Here is a 19,543-nt window from a genome sequence, read left to right on the forward strand (position 1 = left end):
AGAGGGAGGGGAGGCCTGCCTTTACTGCCTGTGGGATCTGGTGGCCAACGAGGCTGATAGGCCCTAGCCCCAGGGTCCAGCGGGGAGACAGGCACCCCTACTTCTGTAACGGCGAGGCGCATGCTAGGCTCCCCTCACAGGGAGGGCTTGTGGGAGGGAGCAGACACTGGGTGCGCCCTGGCGCCGGGAGGCCCGGAAGGTGGAACAAGTGGTGTTAGCTCCCCACCTTCCTTATCTCCAGGGCCATGGTCTCCTAGCACGGTGGGACACAGAGGACAGCATTATCAGGGCAGTGGCCAATGGGCTCGAAGGACGTGTCCTCAGTCCCCTATCCTGAGGACACAGTGGGTTTTTACAGGGAAGCATGTGAGCAATGTGTGGAGAGGACAATTAGGGTTCTCGGGGTGACTCTGAGAAGCCAAGCCTGTCCAAGCTGATCCCAGGGACCCCAGATGCTCAGATCCCACCCTGATGCTCGGGGGGGGGGGGGGGGGGCTCACTGCAGAAGCAAAGACCCTGCCTGGTGCAGCACAAGTTCAGCGCTGTGCAGCCCTGCATGGCGCAGGAAGAGGCCTGGCCCCCCACAGCTCCCTGGAGGGCGGTCAGGCCCACTGCAGCCTGCAGGCCCGGCACATATAGGCGAGGGGGGGGGGGGGAGCCAGTGGCAGGTCCAGAACCTTCCGGAAGGCAGCAGGACTCCGGAACCCCTCCAGTCCTCGCAGGTCTAAGAGGCTGGCCTTGCGGGTCACTGGATGACGGGGCCACGGGAGAGCCCTACAGGGCAGGGATGGCGGAGGGTGCCAGCGAGACCTTGGAGGGGGGGCAGCCTGCCGTTCTGGGCCGGCGTGCTGCAGCCCCGAGGCCGACCCGGGCCGGGGGTCACCCCCTCCTCCCCCTCCCACCCCCCCTATCCCCCCCACCCCCGCCGCTGGGTCATTCCCGCCCCTGACTTGAGTTGCTCCCGTTTCGGTTTCGAGAGAGGCAAAGGTCAGGAAAGCGTCTCTGATGTGTGAAGGGCGAGGGCTGGGGCCAAGTCCTCGGGTGGAGACCGCAGCGTGCACGGGCGGGGACCTGCGGGGTAGGGGTGCGGGGACCCCAGCAGCTGCGGCCTGCAGCCCTGGGCCCGCGCCGGCAGGGGGCGGGACCCCCGAGCCCGCTCCTGCGGCGGCGGGCGCGGCCGCCAGGGGCCGCTGTGGAGCTGCGCGCGCCACGCCCGGCCCCACCCGGGGAGGAGCGGCGCGGCGCCGGAGGGCGGGGCGCGGGAGGAACCATCGAGGACGCGGGGAGGGGGGACTTCCTGCGCCCGGGCCTGCGGCCTGCGGCCCGGCGCGCCTGTCCCCCCCGCGCCGGCCTGGCCAGGTGGTACGCTCCGCCCGCCCGCCCCGCCCCGCGCCGCAGCCGGCTGCCGGCGGACTCCGCGGCCGGCCGGCTACCGGCCGCCCTTCCTCCGCCGCCCCGCCGCGCCCCGCCGCGCCCCGCCCCGGCGCGCCCCGCCGCCGCGGGCCCCGCGCCCACGCCGCCGCGATGGTGGAGCTGCCGGTGGCCGCGCTGGTCCTCGCGCTCGCCTTCTTCGCGCTGCTGGACGGCTGGTACCTGGTGCGCGTGCCCTGCGCCGCGCTGCGCGCGCGCCTGCTGCAGCCGCGCGTCCGCGACCTGCTGGCCGAGCAGCGCTACGGCAGCCGCGTGCTGCCCTCCGACCTGGACCTGCTGCTGCACATGAACAACGCGCGCTACCTGCGCGAGGCGGACGTGGCGCGCGCCGCGCACCTGGCGCGCTGCGGCGTGCTGGGCGCGCTGGGCCGTCTGGGCGCGCGCGGCGTGCTGGCCGCCTCGTGCGCGCGCTACCGCCGCCCGCTCCGCCTGTTCGAGCCCTTCGAGGTGCGCACCCGCCTGCTGGGCTGGGACGACCGCGCCTTCTACCTGGAGGCCCGCTTCGTCAGCCTGCGCGACGGCTTCGTGTGCGCCCTGCTGCGCTCCCGCCAGCACGTGGTGGGCGCCTCGCCGGACCGCGTGGTGCAGCACCTGTGCCAGCGAAGGGTGAGCGGCCGGCCCGGCGCGCGCCGCCGCCCCGGGGGCCCGGGCTTTCACCCACCGGCGCCCCGGGACCTCTGAACCCGGCTCGTGGGGTGCCCCCTCCCTCCCCCCTTCCCTCTTCCAGGACCGGGGTCTCCCCCCAGGAGATCTGAGTCATGGTGTGGTGTGGCCTGGAGGGCCCAGCCACCCTCTCTGGGCTCCAGTTCCCAGCGTGGGGTGCAGCCGGGGCGCAGTTTGCAGTGGTGGCTACAAGTCCTGGGGACACACTTTGGAGCGGACCGGAGCGCGCGGTCTGACCACCCCAGAGGCCCGCAGGCCTTTGTCCTTAGGGAGAAAGTTCTGCTGGGCACCAGCCGGGCCCCGAGGGCCCTCCCCTGGGCTGCCCCAGCCGCTGCGGTATGGCAACCATGGCCCTGGGGAGGACCAGGTGGCGGTGGTTGCCACGGCAGGCTCTCTGGAAGATGCCAGGCGTGCCCAGCCGCCAGTCCACCCTGTGGCCCCAGGTGCAGCCTCGCAGCAGTCACCAAGGCTCACGGTCGAGGGGGACAAGGCCCCGAGGTGATGGGCCCTGGGTGGAGACCTGCTCTGGTCCCCTGGCGGAGGGGGCGGGGGGGGGGGGGGGGGGGGGTGGAACAACAGAGCTAGGAGCGGAGATTCCTACCCTCTGCTGCATGGCCGGGAGTCACCCCAGCCCAGTGTCAAGGAGGTCATGGAAGCGAGGCTGGCCTGGGGAGGGCCCGGTGGCCCTGGGCGTGGAGGGGTCGGCATGAGTGTGCAGCACAGCCCTGTGAGCCTGGCCGTCCCTCCCGTCCCGGCCTGGTGTCCGCCCACTTGTCTGAGGTGCCTCCCCCATCACGAAGGCCTGAGTGGGGGAGGGGTGCAGAGGACCTGCTCCCAGCTGACTTGGGAGCCCAGGCCTCCTGGTGCAGGAGAGGAGGAGAAGGGCTCAGACAGCTCCATGCAGCGCCTCGCTGGAGGCGGGGCTCCCTGGCCAGACCTCGGTCTCTGCTTCCTCCCCTTCCGGGCAGCAAGTTCCCTGGGCCTTCTGTAGCCACCAGCCCCTCGGGCTCTTGCCTGGTTATAGGAGAAGGGGGGGGCGGGGGGGGGGGGGTAAGCCTGGTACCAGCAGGTTGCATGGAGAGAGGAAGGTGGTAATAGGAGTTGTGCTGGGGAGGGACAGTGGGCATGGGGTAGGGCTCTTCGTGGGCCGGGGGGGCAGGAGAGCAGCTCGGGCAGAGACACAGCAGTGGGGGAAATGAAGCCTCCTTACCACAGGGCGCGAGCTTGCCGGGCCTCACCCCTCCCCTCTGCAGGTGGAGCCCCCTGACCTCCCGGAGGACCTGCAGCACTGGATCGCCTACAATGAGGCCAGTAGCCAGCTGCTCCGCGCCGAGAGTGGACTCGGAGACGCCACCAAGGACCAGTGACGCTGCCTCTGCACGCCAGCTCCCCTGACAGCAGGCCTGGCGGGCTTCTGGCTGGACCGGCCTCGAGACCAACCCAGGTCCCCTCGCCCGCTTGACGCCCTGTGCCAGGTCCCACGCTGGTAGCTGATGAGATGGCATTGGTACCCCGGCTCCCTCTGCGGGGGTCGGAGGGCACAGGGCCCTGGCCGTCCCTGTAGTGAGGCCCCGGGGGAGGAGGAGCCTGGAGTCAGTTGTGTGTGTGTGTGTGTGTGGCCAGGGCAGGCCTGGCACGCGCTGGGTCTCTGCCCCTGAGTCGGAGATAGTGATACCCAGGAAAGGGCCACCTTAGAGCCAGGGACGCTGAGGCCTGGAGTGCCCAGAGCCTCTGAGAACACGGAGCCAAATGGGAGCTGGGCCCGCTTGACAGTAAGAGCACTGAGGCACAGCCCGGGCGTGGGGCTCCCCTGCCTGTGCCCGACACCCGCTCTGTCATCCAGGGAGGGACGGCATCTGGAAGCTGCCTCCTTGCTGTCCCGCTGGGAACTGGAGCGTCCCTCACCTGCACCCCTCTCCATGCCGCTCTTCTCACCCTAGTGCTAAGGGAGCTGCTGCTGTTCTCTTTTATTTATGGAAAGCACACAAGTAAAGAGTTTTAAAGCGTGTGGGCTTGGACTTGGGGGAGTTTTTGTTTCTGAAGCTGTGGCCCCCCAGAGACCCATCCCCCCAGAGAGTGTTGTGGTGACCAGGTTTGTCCCCATTCTGCACATGACCGATGCCCCAGGGAGGGGTGCCCCAGGGCCCCACCGGCCTTCCTGCCCTGCCCTGTCCCCAGCACCTGAATCTCACACTTTCTGCTTCCTTCCTTGAATCTGGCATGGCTCTGGGAGGTGAGGGTCCCAGGCCCCCAACGTCATGGGACAAGGTGGGGGGGGGGGGTGGAGGCCAGCCCACAGGTTCTCAGGGTGGAGGAAAAAGGACCCCCAAGTTGAGGCAGGTTGTGGGAACAGGGGTCAGAGGCAATGTGGCACAGGGCCTAGCCCTGTGGCCCTGTGGGGTAGGAGGGGCAGAGGGGGGGCAGGAGGGGCAGAGGGGGGGCAGGGAGCCAGTGGGGGTGAGAGACAAGGGCGGAGTGGAGGGTGTGGTTGGGCCCTGCCTAGTGCTGTGCGGCCAGATAAACCCAAGTGTCTTCACTGGTTGGGGGCTGCAGGGTGGGGTTCCCAGTGGGACCTGCACAAGGGAGTTAAGGGAGGGGTACACTCTTACGGCCAACTGTGGGACAGCCTCAGCTCCCTGCTCCCCCTGGGGTCCTCGGGACCCCTCAGCCTCACATGGGAGGGGGGGGGCAGGAGGCAGCCCAGCTCGGGATGAAGCTTTGGACTGGAAAGGCTGCAGCCTGGGAGAGCTCCTCCAAGCAGGCTCCGGCGCGCCCTCTGCCGGCCACGCTGGCCTCCCCGCCTCCCCGCGGAAGGAGGTGGTGGCCTAGGCTGTTCCTGTTGGCTGGCCGGGCGGGGACTCAGCATCATGGTACAGGGCCTCCCTCTGGAAGGCCGGGCTGGGGAGTCACAGGCTCCCGTGCAGCCCCCAGGCCAAGTTGGCAGCTCTTCTTCCCCAGGGAGCTGGTTCCCTGCCCAGGTGTGTGTGCCCCCAGAGACAGCTCTATGGAGGGGGGCCAGGAGCCACAGCCCCCACCCCAGTCACCGCCCAGGGCTATGGCCTCTATGTGGTTTGATCCAAGACCTAGTTGGGCAGAGAGTGCCCAGCTCGGAGGACAAGGGCAGCTGGCTGGAGCCGCTCTGGCTCATGGCTGTCCAGTGCCCCGTCTGAGCCCTGCGAGGGGACAGTGCGGAGCCAGCCCTGCATGGGTCTGAGGGGAAGCTGGCAGTGCCTGCAGGCCTGTCTAGTCCCCTCTGTCCCCAGGGGACAGTGGACCACTGTCGGTGAGGCCCATAAAGACACCCCAGGAAGACCCACGCAGGAGTGGCTGCCGCCGGGCTTTCTCATCCCCCCCCCCCCCGCAGTGCCAGTGGGCACTATCCCCAAGTTTTTGTGCTCAAAAGCTGATGCTGTGCCACGTGAGCCACAGCTCCACTTCCGGATTTTTGGTGGTTAATTGGAGGTAAGAGTCTTAACTGGCTTCCTGGCCTGGGCTGACTTTGAACTTCAGTCTCCTGAGTAGCTGGGGTTACAGGCGGGAGCCCCTGGCGCCCGCCCTTCCCCCTCTTGCTGTGAAGTAAGACTGTCTGGTGGGGCTGGCACCACCATCCCTCTAGAAAGGAATCAGACGCCGACCCAGGGTGAGGTGCTCAGGCTGGAGGGGAGGGCGTGTTTGCGGGGCTGGTTTGCACAAAGGGTGCCCAGACCGTGCAGCACTGAGGCCGGCTCTGCAGGCTTGGATGCCTGGGAAGGATGGGGTGGTCTTATTTATTTTTTCCAAGGTTGAGGGGCCAAGCGAGTTGGCTGCAGGCCTGGCCAGCCCCACTCGCAGAGACCAGAGCAGAGGTGTGCGGGAAGGTCAGCCATGTCAGAGGAGGAGGCGGCTGAGGAGCGAGGCTCCCAGCAGGGCCAGAGCCCCCGGGCCCGGCCTGATCACCCCCACGGCGTTGCAGAGGTCACGGAAGCAGCAGAAGACGGGGTGCGCCAGCCCGATGCTGTCGGGGTCCGTGGCCAGGCAGGATGTGGAGCAGGAGCGCGTCACCATGGGGCTCTGGTTGAAGGGGTACTCTGCGGAGCGGGGGGGCATCAGCCTCACGCCGGCCAGACCTGCGCACCCCGTGCTCCGCACCTAGGCGCCCCCTCCCCAGCCCCACCTGCCAGCCTCGCCCCAAGCCTCCCAGCCCACCCCACCCCTGTGAGCTCACGCAGCACCTGCCTGAGATGGGGCCTGTCCCGTGCCTGCCAGCGCTGTGACGTCCTCGTCGGAGCAGCAGGGTGGAAGCCCACCTGGGTTTGGCCTCCACCCCCCCTCTCTGCCCGTGCCCACGCCTGTGCCCTGCGCTGTCTCCAGACCCCCCCCCCCAGCCCCTTACCCGATTCCACAGTCTCCAGGGTGGTCTTGCAGGCCGTGTCTTCCTGCTTGCACTGGGTGATGTTCTTGCACGAGTGAATGGGCGTGGGCTGTAGGCAGGTGTAGCACCTGAAGGCCTCACCTGGGCAAGGGGTGGGGGCAGAGCCTCATCACCGGCCACCTGGCCACCCTGTCCCGGAGCCAGGAGGAGCGGGCTGGAGGAGACCTGCTGAGATCCTTCAAGGCCCAGTTGGCTGAATGCAGGCCTCAGTGTCCCTTCCTGTGGGGCGATAACTTGACCCCAGTCCCCAGGGAAGCCGGGCCCTAAGCCAGGAGACTCACGGGAGCCACAGAGACCCCGGCAACCTCACCTTTCCCTCCCTGAGAGGTGGGCAGACAGGCCCAGGGCAGCGCCTCCCACCGGCTGAGCCCGGCCCAGCACTCACCACAGCCCATGCTCCAGGCTGCCATGAGCAGCAGTGAGGTGGCCCAGTGGGAGCCCATCCCTGGGTGCTGAGGAGCTGGGAGCCTGGCCGGCCCCATGGTGAGCATTTATACGGGCTGGCCCCTCCAGCTCCGCTTCTGGGCGGCGTCGGAGCCTGCCGTGACTCAGTAGGGCGGCACGGCTGCCGGCTGCCATGGGGAGGGCTGGAGCCGGGGCGGGCAGCAGCCACTGTCACTCACCTCCCCGGGGGCGGGCCCTCTTCAGACTGGAACGCCCAGCCTGGGGACCCTAACCCTGCCCTAGGCTGGCACAGCCCCAAGCACTGGCCACTTGTCCCGGCCATCCTGGACAGCTCTGACTGCCCGCTAATGGACCCTGAAATCCTGGGTCAGGCACCTTAGGGGTTCACAAAGGCCACCAGGCTCCAGGTAGGAGCATCCTCAGGGCCCAGTGGCAGGGTGGCCTCAACCCTGCCTGGGGCAGGGCCATGGCGGGCCTGGGGCTGCTCTCCCAGCCCCCCCCCACCTGGCGCACAGCTGGTACCCCTAGTCACATGCAGAGGCCAAGCCAGTGTGGGAAAGGAAAGTGCTGGGGAGCGGCAGGTGGCCCGGGTGCCATCGCCAACCAGACCCTCTGCGGGCAGCTCCCCACCACTGCCAGACCCTGCCCACGGTGCTCTTAGGGAACCCAACCCCTGGGCCCTCAGCCTGACAGCAGCAGCCCTACCACCCTGTGGCCTCCTGGTCTAGCAATCTCCTGACCACCATGGCACACTGACCGTGGCCACACCATCCTGTGCCCACACCGCTTCCTGTTCCAAATCTCTCACCTGTGACACACCATCTCCCATCCCATACCTTGAAGCCACTCCGTGTCAGAAAATCCATCCGGTGTTTGTCGTCTATAGCTCTGATTAGACTCTGGGTTTTTGGTTTTAGTTTTCTGATTTCCATAATGGGTAGTTTATGAGTGGGTAGATGAATGACTGGAGGACAGATGGATGGATGGATGGATGGATGGATGGATGGATGGGGGTAGATGGATGGGTGGGGGTGGATGGATGGATGGATGGATGGGGGTGGATGGATGGGTGGGGGGTGGATGGGTGGGGGTGGATGGATGGGTGGGGGGGTGGGTGGGGGGGTGGATGGGTGGGGGTGGATGGATGGGTGGGGGGTGGATGGGTGGGGGGGTGGATGGATGGGTGAGGGGGTGGATGGGGGGTGGATGGATGGGTGGGGGGGTGGATGGGTGGGGGTGGATGGATGGGTGGGGGGTGGATGGGTGGGGGGGTGGATGGATGGGTGGGGGTAGATGGATGGGTGGGGGGGTGGATGGGTGGGGGTGGATGGATGGGTGGGGGGGTGGATGGGTGGGGGTGGATGGATGGGTGGGGGGGTGGATGGGTGGGGTGGATGGATGGGTGGGGGGTGGATGGGTGGGGGGGTTGATGGACGGGTGGGGGTGGATGGATGGGGGGGTAGATGGGTGGGGGGGTGGGGGGGGTGGGGGTAGATAGATGGAGGATGGATGGATGGGTGGATGGATGGGTGGGTGGGTGGAATGGTGGAGGATGGGTGGATGGATGAGTGGGGGTGGATAGAGGATGGATGTGTGGGTAGATGGGTGGGGGGTGGATGGATGGGTGGGTGTATGGATGGATGGAGGGTGCATAGATGGGTGGATGGGTGGTTAGATGGATGCAGGATGGTTGGATGGTTTGGAAGATGAATGAGTGGACAGATAGGCAGCTGAATGGAGGGGGAGTAAGGATTAGCTATAAAATGGGGGTAGAGCAATGGATAGCTGCGTGTGGCTGTGTGGACATCTGGAGGCGGGCCCTGCTGTGGCTCAGAGGGCTCACACTCTGATCTTGAGGTAGGGTGGGAAGCGCCCAGAGCTGGCGCCCGGGAGGCATGAGTTCTTCTCTTAGCCTTGCAGTGTTTCCCATGCACAGCCTCAAGGTGGCCCCTTGTCCATCTAGCCTTTGGCTTTCTGTATGTAGGTGCTAGCACAGAGTGAGCTGACACTGGGCTGAAGCCAGCTGCACAGGACTGTAAGAAACCAAAGGAGGGCGTGGTTTGCCAAGGGAGAGACCGTGGTTACTGTTGATCAAACACCAAGGCCCACATGTGGGAGATCAGCCCTTGCCCAGAGATTGAGCAAAGAGCCAGGGCATGTCTGGCTCTGGAGCCTGGCAGACTGAAACCGGTCCTGGTGCTCCCTGGCCTCGCTGGGATCCAGGCCAGCCTCCTTCAGAGGCACTCGTGCGGCCTCGTTGCATTCCTCCCCAAACTGGGCAGAGGGACAGCTGCCCCATCGTGAAACCCAGCAAGCGCTCCGCGCGGACGGGCTGGCTCTGTGGTGCTGTGAGCTCCCTGCAGGTTGTGGGATAGAGGAGACGCTGCAGAAACGTCAACCGAGACCGCCCGGGGCACTCACCCTGGCTGTGACGAGGAGGGAAGGCCTCAGAAGCCATGGCAGGGCACTGCTGGGGTGGGTGGCAGTTTGGAGAGTTGCCCACACGCCCTTCCTATGGGCAGGTACCACTTTGGCCTGTCTCCGAGCCCAGCACTCAATTGGCAGGTGGAAAAGTGATGCGGTGTGTGTCTGGCCAGACACCAGTGGGAAGGGCAGATTTATGTCCTAGTTTGGCAGCCTCTTCGAGAGTCCACGCCTCCCCCACTGGCCTCAAATGTAGAACCAGAAGACCAGGTCTGCACCCAGCAAGGCTGGTGTGCGTCAGGGAGAGGCAGCTCACGCCCCAGAGCCTGGGACACTGCCGTGCAGTACGCAGCCCTGCCAGGCACCGGCGGTGTAGCCACTGGCAGGCCATGTCTCCTTCCTAAGTCTGTCTAATCTTTATAAATCGGAACAGTGTGTTCCTAGCACTCAGGGCGTCTGGAAAGCTGGACTGAGGGGATGTGTGTCAAATCTGCTCAGACCATGCAGCACCGCCAGGGGGAGCTGGCACGGGCTCTGATGGCTGCACTGCTAAGCAGCATTTGTTGGAGGGGTGAGGTGGGTAGATGAATGGGCAAAGGGAGAAGGGATGTATGGATGGTGAGTAGATGGATGAGTGGGTTGAGGATGGGTGGCATAGATGGGTGGGTAATAGAATGAACGGATGGATGGATGGGTGGAGGATGGATGTAGAAAAGGATGGATAGAGAGGATGATGGATAAAAGGATGGAGGATGGATGGAATGGGCAGGCAGATGGCTAGAGGGATGTGGGTGGATGGATGGATAGACGGACAGATGGATGGGGTATAGTGGGAAGATGGAGGGATGAATAACAGTGGAGGATGGATGGGACAGATGGATGGGTGGAGGGCAGACAGGTGGCAGCAAAGGGTGCAGACGGATGGGTGAAAGGCTGAGGTTTCGTGGGGAGGCTAGGCTCAGGGACAAGTGCGGTAGGTGGGGGCCGGGTGGAGGCATGGAGGGTGGATAATGGGACTGGTGAGTAGGTGAAGTCAAGGAGGACTGGGCTGGTGCTACCTGTGGCAGGTCTGGACCTGCGGTGGGCCACGCTGTATCTCCCTGGCCACAGATACCCTGGGGCTGAGCTTAGGCAGCACAGGCTAATGACCCCTGGGGTTGGGAGGCTCTCAGGACAGCCCCTGTGCCTCTAGGACAGACTTGTCTCCACCTTCTGGAGCCCCTCACCTTGGGCCTGGCCCCTGGTCTAGGCTGCAGAGCCAGCCACACCTCCGACACACTTCCAGGACTTGACCCCGGGGAGCCAGGGGCTGAGTGACCCTCCAAGGTCCAGAGAGGAAGCAGGGGAGGGGAGGGGCCCTCCGGGGCCACCCAAGGAAACCAGCTGGCCATGGACGCAAGGGACACAAAAAGGGGAGGAAGAGTTCTGCAGCATTGCCGCTGCTGAGGCCTAGCACTGGCCGAGCCAGAAAGCCACACAGCCATCTTCCCGTGGAGATGGCCGTCCAGCCCGCCACTGGCAGCAGCCTCACCCTGGCTCAGGGCTGGGTGTCCGCAGGGCCGTTGCCAGCCGCTGAGGCCCAGGCGTCCTGGCGCTGGGCTGCTCATCCGGTGTGGCACAGGAGGCCCGGGGAGGCCCGGGGAGGCCCCTCTGCTGGTCAGGGAGCACCACGCAGTGCTCCCATTATCCCTGACCTCAGGCCAGAGGCGCTGGGCAGCAGAACGCAGCCTGCGCCCGGCTCGTTAGATGGTCTGCGCCTACGGGCTCCTCTTCCCCACGAAGCCTTATCTCGCCTACGGGCTGTGAACCGCTAGGGCCACCACACTTGTAGGACCCTCGGTCGGGCTGGACCCTGGAGGAAGTTTGCCTCCCCCACCAATGACTGGGGCAGGGCGGGGCTGAAGACTGGGGCGGGGCTGAGGACTAGGGAGGGGCGGGGCTGAGGAGTGGGGGCGGGGCTGAAGACTGGGGCGGGGCTGAGGACTAGGGAGGGGCAGGGCTGAGGAGTGAGGGTGGGGCTGAGGACTAGGGAGGGGCGGGGCTGAGGAGTGGGGGCGGGGCTGAAGACTGGGGCGGGGCTGAGGACTAGGGAGGGGTGGGGCTGAGGACTGGGGCGGGGCTGAGGACTGGGGCGGGGCTGAGGACTAGGGAGGGGCGGGGCTGAGGACTGGGGAGAGGCGGGGCTGAGGACTAGGGAGGGGCTGAGGACTAGGGAGGGGCGGGGCTAAGGGCTGGGTGGAGCGGGGCTGAAGAGTGGGGCGGGCCCAGGACTGGGAAGGGGTGGGGCTGAAGGCTGGGGAGAGGTGGGGCTGAGGACTAGGGAGGGGCGGAGCTGAAGGGTGGGGCGGGGCTGAGGACTAGGGAGGGGCGGGGCTAAGGGCTGGGTGGAGCGGGGCTGAGGAGTGGGGGCGGGGCTTAGGACTGGGGCGGGGCTGAGGACTAGGGAGGGGCGGGCCCAGGACTGGGAAGGGGTGGGGCTGAAGACTGGGGAGAGATGGGGCTGAGGACTAGGGCGGGGCGGAGCTGAAGGGTGGGGCGGGGCTGAGGACTGAGAAGGGGCGGGGCTGAGGACTAGGGAGGGACGGGGCTGAGAAGTGGGGGCGGGGCTGAGGACTGGGGCGGGGCTGAGGACTAGGGAGGGGCGGGGCTGAGGAGTGGGGGCGGGGCTGAGGACTGGGGCGGGGCTGAGGACTAGGGAGGGGCGGGGCTGAGGACTGGGGCGGGGCTGAGGACTAGGGAGGGGCGGGGCTGAGGACTGGGGAGAGGTGGGGCTGAGGACTGGGGGCGGGGTCCCAGGACAGAGTCAAGTCCCCCAAAGTCAGGTTCACAACTAAGGTTGAGGCCAAAGGTAAGGTAAGGTTCTAAGGCTTCACACGCTCTGTGTCTGGACCTCTCTGTTCCTATGGTTTCCCTGCGAACCTTGACAGGGGTCGAAGCTCCAACCTGAGCCTTGTTCCCTTGTCAGTCTGAACCCTAACCTCTGGTCACCGATGGGCCTTTTCCCCTGTCTCTGGGGGTCTCTGGGATGCGGGAGTGTCTACAGGTCATGCGTGTTGACACAGGAAAGCCAAAGAGGGTGTGAGGTGCCATGTCTCCCATCGACAAGGTCAAAGCTCAGCGTCACAGCCCTGGATAGAGGCACCCCGCTGACGCCAGACCCCCAGCTTCCAGTCACCCCTTCTGCTGCTCTTGTCCTCCTCCCCAGAGGCCTCCTGACAGAGGGTGATTGGGGTAGCTGTGCCCCAGAGCTGCTGGTGGGGCTCCTGGGATGTCCCAAACCCCATGGGAGACAGGTGGCCTTGTCCACAAGAGACAGGAATAGGGAGCTCCTGGGTCCCTGAGAGGAGAGGTTTCCTGGACCGCTGTGTTCTGTGCCAGACACGGGGCTGGCCCAGCAGCACCAGGTCATGAGACCTCACTCGGGTGGAGCGTCTTCACCCAGGAGCAAGATAATGGTGTGGGCTGGGCACAGTGTGGGAAAGAAGGCCCGGAAGCCCATCATAGCTTGGCTGAGATGCATGGGCTTTGGGACCCATCAGGGGCTGGCAGCAGGGAGGGCGAGTGGGATTGGGCCACGGGGTTCTGCAGGTCAGGAGAGGCAGGTGCAAGGGTGGCCATGCCAGCTTTTCCATCTCTAGTCCAGCCTCTGCCCACCTTGGTCAGGTCCCCCGGAACCCCCAAGTGCCCAAAGGGCAGCGATCTGCCTGGTGGGAGCGTGCCCAGGCCCAGTGATCTGCCTGGTGGGAGCGTGCCTGGGCCTGGCTGTCCTTGCTTGTGGGATGGGCTTCAACCCACCACAGGAGACAAGAATGACACAGAGACAGCGACAGGCTCTGAGATCCGCGGGGAGGCCCTCTCCCTGGCCTGGACGACAGCTCTGCCTGGAAATGAGACTCAGGAGGCTGGGTGCAGGTGGCCGCTACACTTCTTGGAGGCTTCTAGGCATGACTGGGGAGGCAGTGGGGGAGGTTGGAGCAGGGGGAGCAGTTGGGGCTGGGGTGGGGACAGGACTCTAGAGCACCAGGTGCACCAGTGGGGCCAGCGCCAGGGCCAGGGCCAGGCTGGGGACGGGCGCTCCGTCCACGTTGCAGAGCTCAGAGTTGCAGCAGGACACAGGCCGGGTTTGGCCAATGCCCTCCACATCTGAAGGCTCACACTTGCTGGCGCAGGACTTGGTCACCGTGGAGTCTCCCAGGAAGGGGAACACTGTGGGGGACAAGAAGTGTCCACCACTCTGCCCCCCTCAAGCCAGCTGCCGCCCGCTCTGGGGTCCCCCAACCCAGGGCTCTCAGCACCCTTCTTCTCCACCTCTTGGTGAAGAGCCAGAGATAAAGGAGGAAGATGAGGTCCTCAGCCACCTCGCCCCGGGGAGGAAAGGAGAGAGGCCACACTTAGGACAGGAGCAGTGGGGTGACTACTGCTGGTTACACAGGGCACAGCTGGCCGGGTGGCAGGGAAGAGGGCCGGTGACCCTGGCCCCCAGCCCCGTCCCACCCACTCACCAATCTCCCGGGAGTAGAGCGTGGTCTTGCACATGGTTTCGTTGGCACGGCAGGTGGTGACGGTGGTGCAGCTGGACGTGGTCGTGGGTTCCCCACAGGTGAAGCACCGTAAAGCCTCCGCTGGGAGAGAAGCAATAAAGGCCAGGTCAGGCTGGCCCGCCCCTCCAGCCCCAGAGACAGCTTGCGGATGGGCCCGGCCTGCCTGAGGCCGGGGTCTGAGGGGCCCAAGAACATGAGCCGAGGGCCTGGGAAGCGCTGTCAGCACTGGACTTTGGTCTGCTTGTGACACAGGTTCAGGTCACAAGGCAGACTGCACCCTTGGGGGAGACTGTCAGCCTGGGGGCCAGGGTGGGGTCAGGAGGCACCGGGAGACGGAGGCCTGGGCATTGCCACAGCAGGAACGCCAGAAGGGTGCGAGGCTCAGGGTGGGCACGTTGGAGCAGCCCTCCCGTCCCCTGCAGAGACAGGGAGGGAGCCAGCTGTGCCTGGGAGCTGGAGGGGTATGGGTAGATGGGGTCCACTGAGCGGGAGGGGGTGTCCCTGCACCGCCCCCGCCAGGCCCCCCTGTGCTGCCCCCCAGGCTGACTCCAGCTGCTCCACGCAGCCCCTGGGTCGCCTCTGTGTGACCCAGATAGGGCCTCTGTCCTTGGCCAGCCTCAATTTCTCCCTCCAGAAAATGGACAGTCACCTGGCTGAGGCCCACGCCTGCCATGGAGTGCACAGGAGATGCAGGCCCGTCGTCCTCTCCCTGGACGGACGTGTCTGGGTTTCCCTTCCCCTGCTCCCCACCCCTGGCCTGCCCCAGCTCCTCCTGTACCTTCCCTAGCCTCCCTTCCCCACGCCAGCTCAAACCTTCCACAGTCCAAGGCCCCCATCAGGCAGCCCCCCAGCAGGTACCCAGGGCTTGGACACTGACCCCTGCCTACCTGGCCAGCCCCCCACCTAGCCCAGACTCCCTGCCTTTCCCCATTTGCAGCCCAGCCTTCCTTGCTTCTTCCCCTCTTTGGACCCTGCCCCCCCACCTCTGTCCATCCCCCATGCAGAAGCTGGCAGGCAGTGTCCCGGGGTGTGCAGACCCCACTGCCCACATCGCCCAGACCCTGGTTCTTCACCCCTCACCGAGCTCCCTGCAGGTGGCTAGGGTCAGCACCAGCAGGGCCAGCCGGGCCCCCTGCGTGGCTCTGGTCCCCCGCATGGCTCTGGTCCTGGTTGCACACTGGCCTGGCCAGAAGCCTGGTGGGGATGCCAAGTGTGGTGGTCCAACCGGTCTGGTCCGCTAAGCGGATTACTGAGATCAGGTTTCAGGAGGGCGGAGTATCAGAGACCCCGCCTCTGCCCAGACCTTCCCCCCTCCCCCCCTTCAGACACTTCATTCCTAGGGTGTCTCTAGGCTCACCCTTCGGGTCTCAGTCCCTCCACACCACAGCCTGGCGCTCCCCCTCCATCCTGCCTCCCGCTTCTTGCCCCCTGCCCTGGGGCCTTCACCACCTCCCTGTAACTTCCTGCCTGGAGCCCCCTGCCCGGGATGCCGGGGGGGGGGGGGGGGGGAGGAGGGGGAGAGGGGGGAGTGGGGGGGCGGGGGGACGGGGCGGGGGAGGGAAGCTCTCCAACAGACTGCCGCCAGGAGGACCTCTGCACATGGCTCCTTCTCCAGGGCAGACTGGTGACCTCGGGCTGCAGGATGACCTTGGAGGGTCAGGCTGGGGTGCAGTGCGGGGCAGCTGGGAGGTTGGGAGGTTGAGGGAGGCCCTTGCCCAGCCTCAGACAGGAGAGAGCCGAATCTGGGTTTACACAACTCTGCCAGACACAGACCTGTAGCGCTCCCCTCCAGGACACCCTGCCACCCCTGCCAACACCCACAGCCTGGGGGCAGGGAGCCATGACTGCCATGACTTAGTAGTTAAGACTGCAGTCTTCCAGGCCCGGGGTGTGGACAGGGCCTCCTGGGTGGGACAACAGGCTATCCAAACCTCAGTCTCTTCCTGTGCTTTGACCCTGTGTTCCACTGCAACCTCCCCCCCCCCCCAGCCCCCTGTGGTTGAAATTCTCTGTCCCCTCCCCCTGCCCCCCATCCCAGGGTCCTTGTGTAGTCCCTGGGCTGTCGTGCCTGGTCAGCTCCCCACTGGGGATCTGGGGACTCCTTAGCCTGGGGACCCATGCCTTCATGAGCACCGGGCAGAGCCAGTGTGCCAGTGCGTGGCCCCAGGCCTCACGCACCCCATGTGAGTCACACACTTCACTCATGGCAGCTGCAGAGCTACCCCATGCTAATTAATTTTAGCTCTGAGAAGCTAATTGATCTAGGCAAGGTCACTTAGCAGCCCACACAGAGCCCAGCCCGTCCGATTTGGCCACCAGTCACCTGGAAACCAAGTGCAATCAGCAAGGGTGCTGCAGCCATAGCTTAAGTGGATGACACACCCCGCTACACACAGCCCAGCACCGCCAAGGTCCAAGCAGTCCCTCTGCTGCACCCCACCTTTCCTCAGGCCTCAGGCCCGGGGGCACCTCCTGTGTCTTCCAAGGAGTGCATGCCCGGCCCCCAGGCACCAGCTCCAGAACTTTCCATCTGACCGTCAGGGAGACCCTGACGACTCCCAGGTGATATTTCCCCACAGGGCAGCTGCTGATTGGGTGGGGAGGAATGTGGCCTGGCCAGTCAAGGGTGAGGCTGTCTGCAGGCCTCTGTGCTAAGAGGGGACACCCCCTTCAGTTCCTCCCAGAACCTCTTAGGCTGGATTTAGACTGTGAGCAGGGTCAGGACTCAGTGTGAGCAGGGAAAGGAATCAATGTGAGCAGGAAAGGAATCAGTGTGAGCAGGGTCAGAAATCAGTGTGAACAGGGTCAGGACTCAGTGTGAGCAGGGAAAGGAATCAGAGTGTGAACAGGGTCAGGACTCAGTGTGTGAGCAGGGTCAGAACTCAGTGTGAGCAGGGAAAGGAATCAGAGTGTGAGCAGTATCAGGTCTCAGTGTGAGCAGCATCAGGACTCAGTGTGTGATCAGGGTCAGGGCTCAGTGTGTGAGGGGTCAGGACTCAGTGCATGAGCAGGGTGAGGGCTCTGGTGTGATTAGGTCAGGACTTGGTGTGAACAGGGTCAGGGCTCCGTGTGTGATGAGGGTCAGGACTCAGTGTGTGAGCAGGGTCAGGGTTCAGTTGTGAGCAGGGTCAGGGTTCAGTGTGTGAGCAAGGTCAGGACTCAGTCTGAGCAGGACCAGGACTCAGTGTGAGCAGGTTAGGACTCAGGTGTGAGCAGGGTCAGGGCTCAGTGTCAGCAGGATCAGGACTCAGTGTGTGAGGAGGATCAGGATTCAGTGTGATCACAGTCAGGACTCAGTGTGAGCAGGGTCAGATCTCAGTGTAAGCAGCATCAGGATTCTGTGAGTAGAGTCAGGACCCAGAGTATGAGTAGGACTCAGTGTGAGCAGGTCAGGACTCAGAGTGTTAGCAGGGTCAGGGTTCAGTGTGTGAGCAGGGTTAGGACTCAGTGTGTGAGCAGGGTCAGGGTTCAGTGTGTGAGCAGGGTCAGGGTTCAGTGTGTGAGCAGGGTCAGGACTCAGTGTGTGAGCAGGGTCAGGGTTCAGTGTGTGAGCAGGGTCAGGGTTCAGTGTGTGAGCAGGGTCAGGGTTCAGTTGTGAGCACGGTCAGGGTTTGGTGTGAGCAGGGTCAGGGCTCGGTGTGAGCAGGGAGGCTGATCAGCTGATCCCTGTGCGTGGGACTCTGGAGCGCTGGGCCTGTGATGTCAGCTGGTTTCCCTCTTCTGCTGCTTTGTCTCTTTAGTGGGCACCACACTGGGTGTGGCAGCCCTCTCTAGACCTCGTGCAGACCCTCCCCTCCCAGTCAGGGTGAAGGTTGAGCTCTCGGGTGGGGAGGTGGCCGAGGGGTGATGGGGGGCGTGCCCGTGGTTTGTGGCCCCTCACTGATAGGCCAGTGGCAGTAGCTCAGTGGGCACAGTGCCGCGTGTGACATGGCCACAAGCGTGGTCTCACATGTCTGGTTCTTCCTAGTGAGCTAAGGGAGTTGGTCAGGCAGTGTCCATGCGTACTGGTGTTATCAAGTCCTATGTCAGAGTGTCACCTGCACGGATTGTTTCCCCTCTGTGAGGCCCGGGCAGTGGCTAACCAGGTCATCCCCAGGCTCCACTAGGAAAGCTCCTTCCCAGCTCCTGGCCAGTCTTCCCCCGCAGGGCTGCTGGCCGCTGCATTCCCAGGCCGCTGGCCGCTGGCCGCTGCATTCCCAGGCCGCTGGCCGCTGGCCGCTGGCCGCTGCATTCCCAGGCCGCTGGCCACTGGCCGCTGGCCGCTGCATTCCCAGGCCACTGGCCACTGGCCGCTGGCCGCTGCATTCCCAGGCCGCTGGCCACTGGCCGCTGGCCGCTGCATTCCCAGGCCACTGGCCACTGGCCGCTGGCCGCTGCATTCCCAGGCCACTGGCCACTGGCCGCTGGCCGCTGCATTCCCAGGCCGCTGGCCACTGGCCGCTGGCCGCTGCATTCCCAGGCCACTGGCTTCCCCACACCCAGTCACCAAACCCTTTCATCTCCTCTCCTTTCCTTTTCTTTTTTTTTTCTTTCTGTGCTGGTCCTGGGGCCTGAACTGGGGGCCTGGGTGCTATCTCAGGGTTTGTTTGTCTGTTTCTTGAGGGCTAGTGCTCTTGAGCCCCAGCTCTACTTCTGGCTTCTCCCTCCCTCTCCCTCTCCCCCCTCCAACTCTCCCTCCCTCTCCCTCCCCCACCCCGACTCTGGAAGTTTTTTATTGGCGGTATGAAAGTCTCATGGACTTTCCCATCCAGGCTAGCTTTGAACTGTGACCCTCAGATCTGAGTAGCTAGGATAACAGATGTAGGCCACCCGTGTGCAGCTAAAACTCGGCTCTTTTTGGCTCTATGGCTCCACGCTCAGGATCTGACAGGCCAAAATCGGGATGTGTTCTGTACTGGACTCTTCCGCCAGGAACCTGCATCTGAACTGGCTCAGGTCCCCTGCTGTGCCTGTCACCCCTTGCTGGTCCTGCCCTCCAGGAGGCCCAGAGCCTTACCCATAAACCCCTGACAAGCCAGCCAGGGGCCGTCCCTTCTCTGACCTTAGTGACTGTCTCCGTTTTCCAGAAGACAGCACTTCTTGGCCATTCCTCACTCTCTCCCGGAGGGCACTGTGTGTCGCTGGCCCTCAGCCCTGCCCCCTCGCACCGGCCTGCTGCTGCAGTGCACATGCATTCGCCCTTCGTGGCAAATCTGGGCCGTTGCTTTTGTCCTTGTGTGCAGCAAATACCGCTGTCTCAGGCCGATGGGGGGTGGGGGCACCCAGACCGCCGGAGTCCTGATCATCTGTCTCAGGCCGATGTGGGGGAGCACCCAGACCGCCGGAGTCCTGATCATCTGTCTCAGGCTGATGTGGGGGAGCACCAGACCGCCGGAGTCCTGATCGTCTGTCTCAGGCCGATTGGGGGGGGGGGCACCCAGACCGCCGGAGTCCTGATCGTCAGGTTCAGCTGCAGGTGGCCCCTTCTGAGACACAGCAGCAGCCACGGCAGCGGCCGCCCTGGAGCTGGGTCTCCCAGTGCGGTCCACGGCAGGGGCTTTCTCCAGCCTCTGCCTCTTGCACTCAAGATCAGGTGATGCCTTGCGAGGCGGCCGCTGCACCTCATGTCTCCAGGAAGATAGGCGGTCGCGCCCATGATCCTAGTGACTCAGGAGGCTGAGATCTGAGG

The 19,543-nt window shown here is 64.9% G+C and overlaps 3 protein-coding genes across 4 annotated transcripts; 1 reads left to right on the forward strand and 2 right to left on the reverse strand.

Annotated features, from left to right (window-relative positions):
* Positions 1 to 1,509: 1,509 nt before the first annotated feature.
* Them6 (thioesterase superfamily member 6) lies at positions 1,510 to 4,102 on the forward strand. Of its 2 annotated transcripts, none has more exons than XM_042699945.1 (2): positions 1,510 to 2,037; positions 3,348 to 4,102. In XM_042699945.1, exons 1-2 carry the CDS (start codon positions 1,525 to 1,527, stop codon positions 3,459 to 3,461), a joined length of 627 nt encoding a protein of 208 aa, XP_042555879.1. In that variant the 5' UTR covers positions 1,510 to 1,524; the 3' UTR covers positions 3,462 to 4,102. The 2 variants fall into 2 exon arrangements, with proteins under 2 accessions (XP_042555879.1, XP_042555880.1); XM_042699946.1 differs by having other exon boundaries at positions 1,510 to 1,878.
* Positions 4,103 to 5,961: 1,859 nt separating this feature from the next.
* On the reverse strand, positions 5,962 to 6,948 carry Slurp1 (secreted LY6/PLAUR domain containing 1). Its single transcript, XM_042699938.1, has 3 exons — positions 6,891 to 6,948; positions 6,467 to 6,586; positions 5,962 to 6,161 (listed from the first exon to the last, which is right to left on the reverse strand). The coding sequence occupies exons 1-3, from the start codon at positions 6,946 to 6,948 to the stop codon at positions 5,962 to 5,964; spliced, it is 378 nt and encodes a 125-aa protein (XP_042555872.1).
* Positions 6,949 to 13,346: 6,398 nt separating this feature from the next.
* Lypd2 (LY6/PLAUR domain containing 2) lies at positions 13,347 to 15,031 on the reverse strand. Its single transcript, XM_042700020.1, has 3 exons — positions 14,956 to 15,031; positions 13,837 to 13,956; positions 13,347 to 13,540 (listed from the first exon to the last, which is right to left on the reverse strand). The coding sequence occupies exons 1-3, from the start codon at positions 15,029 to 15,031 to the stop codon at positions 13,347 to 13,349; spliced, it is 390 nt and encodes a 129-aa protein (XP_042555954.1).
* Between the last annotated feature and the right edge of the window lie 4,512 nt (positions 15,032 to 19,543).

Source organism: Dipodomys spectabilis, unplaced genomic scaffold (assembly GCF_019054845.1).
Source record: "Dipodomys spectabilis isolate Male_0828 unplaced genomic scaffold, ASM1905484v1 ptg000264l, whole genome shotgun sequence".
Classification (NCBI taxonomy): domain Eukaryota; kingdom Metazoa; phylum Chordata; class Mammalia; order Rodentia; family Heteromyidae; genus Dipodomys; species Dipodomys spectabilis.

Excerpts from the sequence above, each read along its gene's own strand:
- Slurp1 (XM_042699938.1), bottom strand. The coding sequence starts at position 6,948 with ATGGGCTCCCACTGGGCCACCTCACTGCTGCTCATGGCAGCCTGGAGC. Across the intron at positions 6,587-6,890 it reads AGCCTGGAGCATGGGCTGTG|GTGAGGCCTTCAGGTGCTAC; the intron begins GTGAGTGCTGGG and ends CCCCTTGCCCAG. Across the intron at positions 6,162-6,466 it reads CCTGGAGACTGTGGAATCGG|AGTACCCCTTCAACCAGAGC; the intron begins GTAAGGGGCTGG and ends CCCGCTCCGCAG.
- Them6 (XM_042699945.1), top strand. The coding sequence starts at position 1,525 with ATGGTGGAGCTGCCGGTGGCCGCGCTGGTCCTCGCGCTCGCCTTCTTC. Across the intron at positions 2,038-3,347 it reads AGCACCTGTGCCAGCGAAGG|GTGGAGCCCCCTGACCTCCC; the intron begins GTGAGCGGCCGG and ends TCCCCTCTGCAG.
- Lypd2 (XM_042700020.1), bottom strand. The coding sequence starts at position 15,031 with ATGCGGGGGACCAGAGCCACGCAGGGGGCCCGGCTGGCCCTGCTGGTG. Across the intron at positions 13,957-14,955 it reads AGCCACCTGCAGGGAGCTCG|CGGAGGCTTTACGGTGCTTC; the intron begins GTGAGGGGTGAA and ends CTTCTCTCCCAG. Across the intron at positions 13,541-13,836 it reads GCTCTACTCCCGGGAGATTG|TGTTCCCCTTCCTGGGAGAC; the intron begins GTGAGTGGGTGG and ends TGTCCCCCACAG.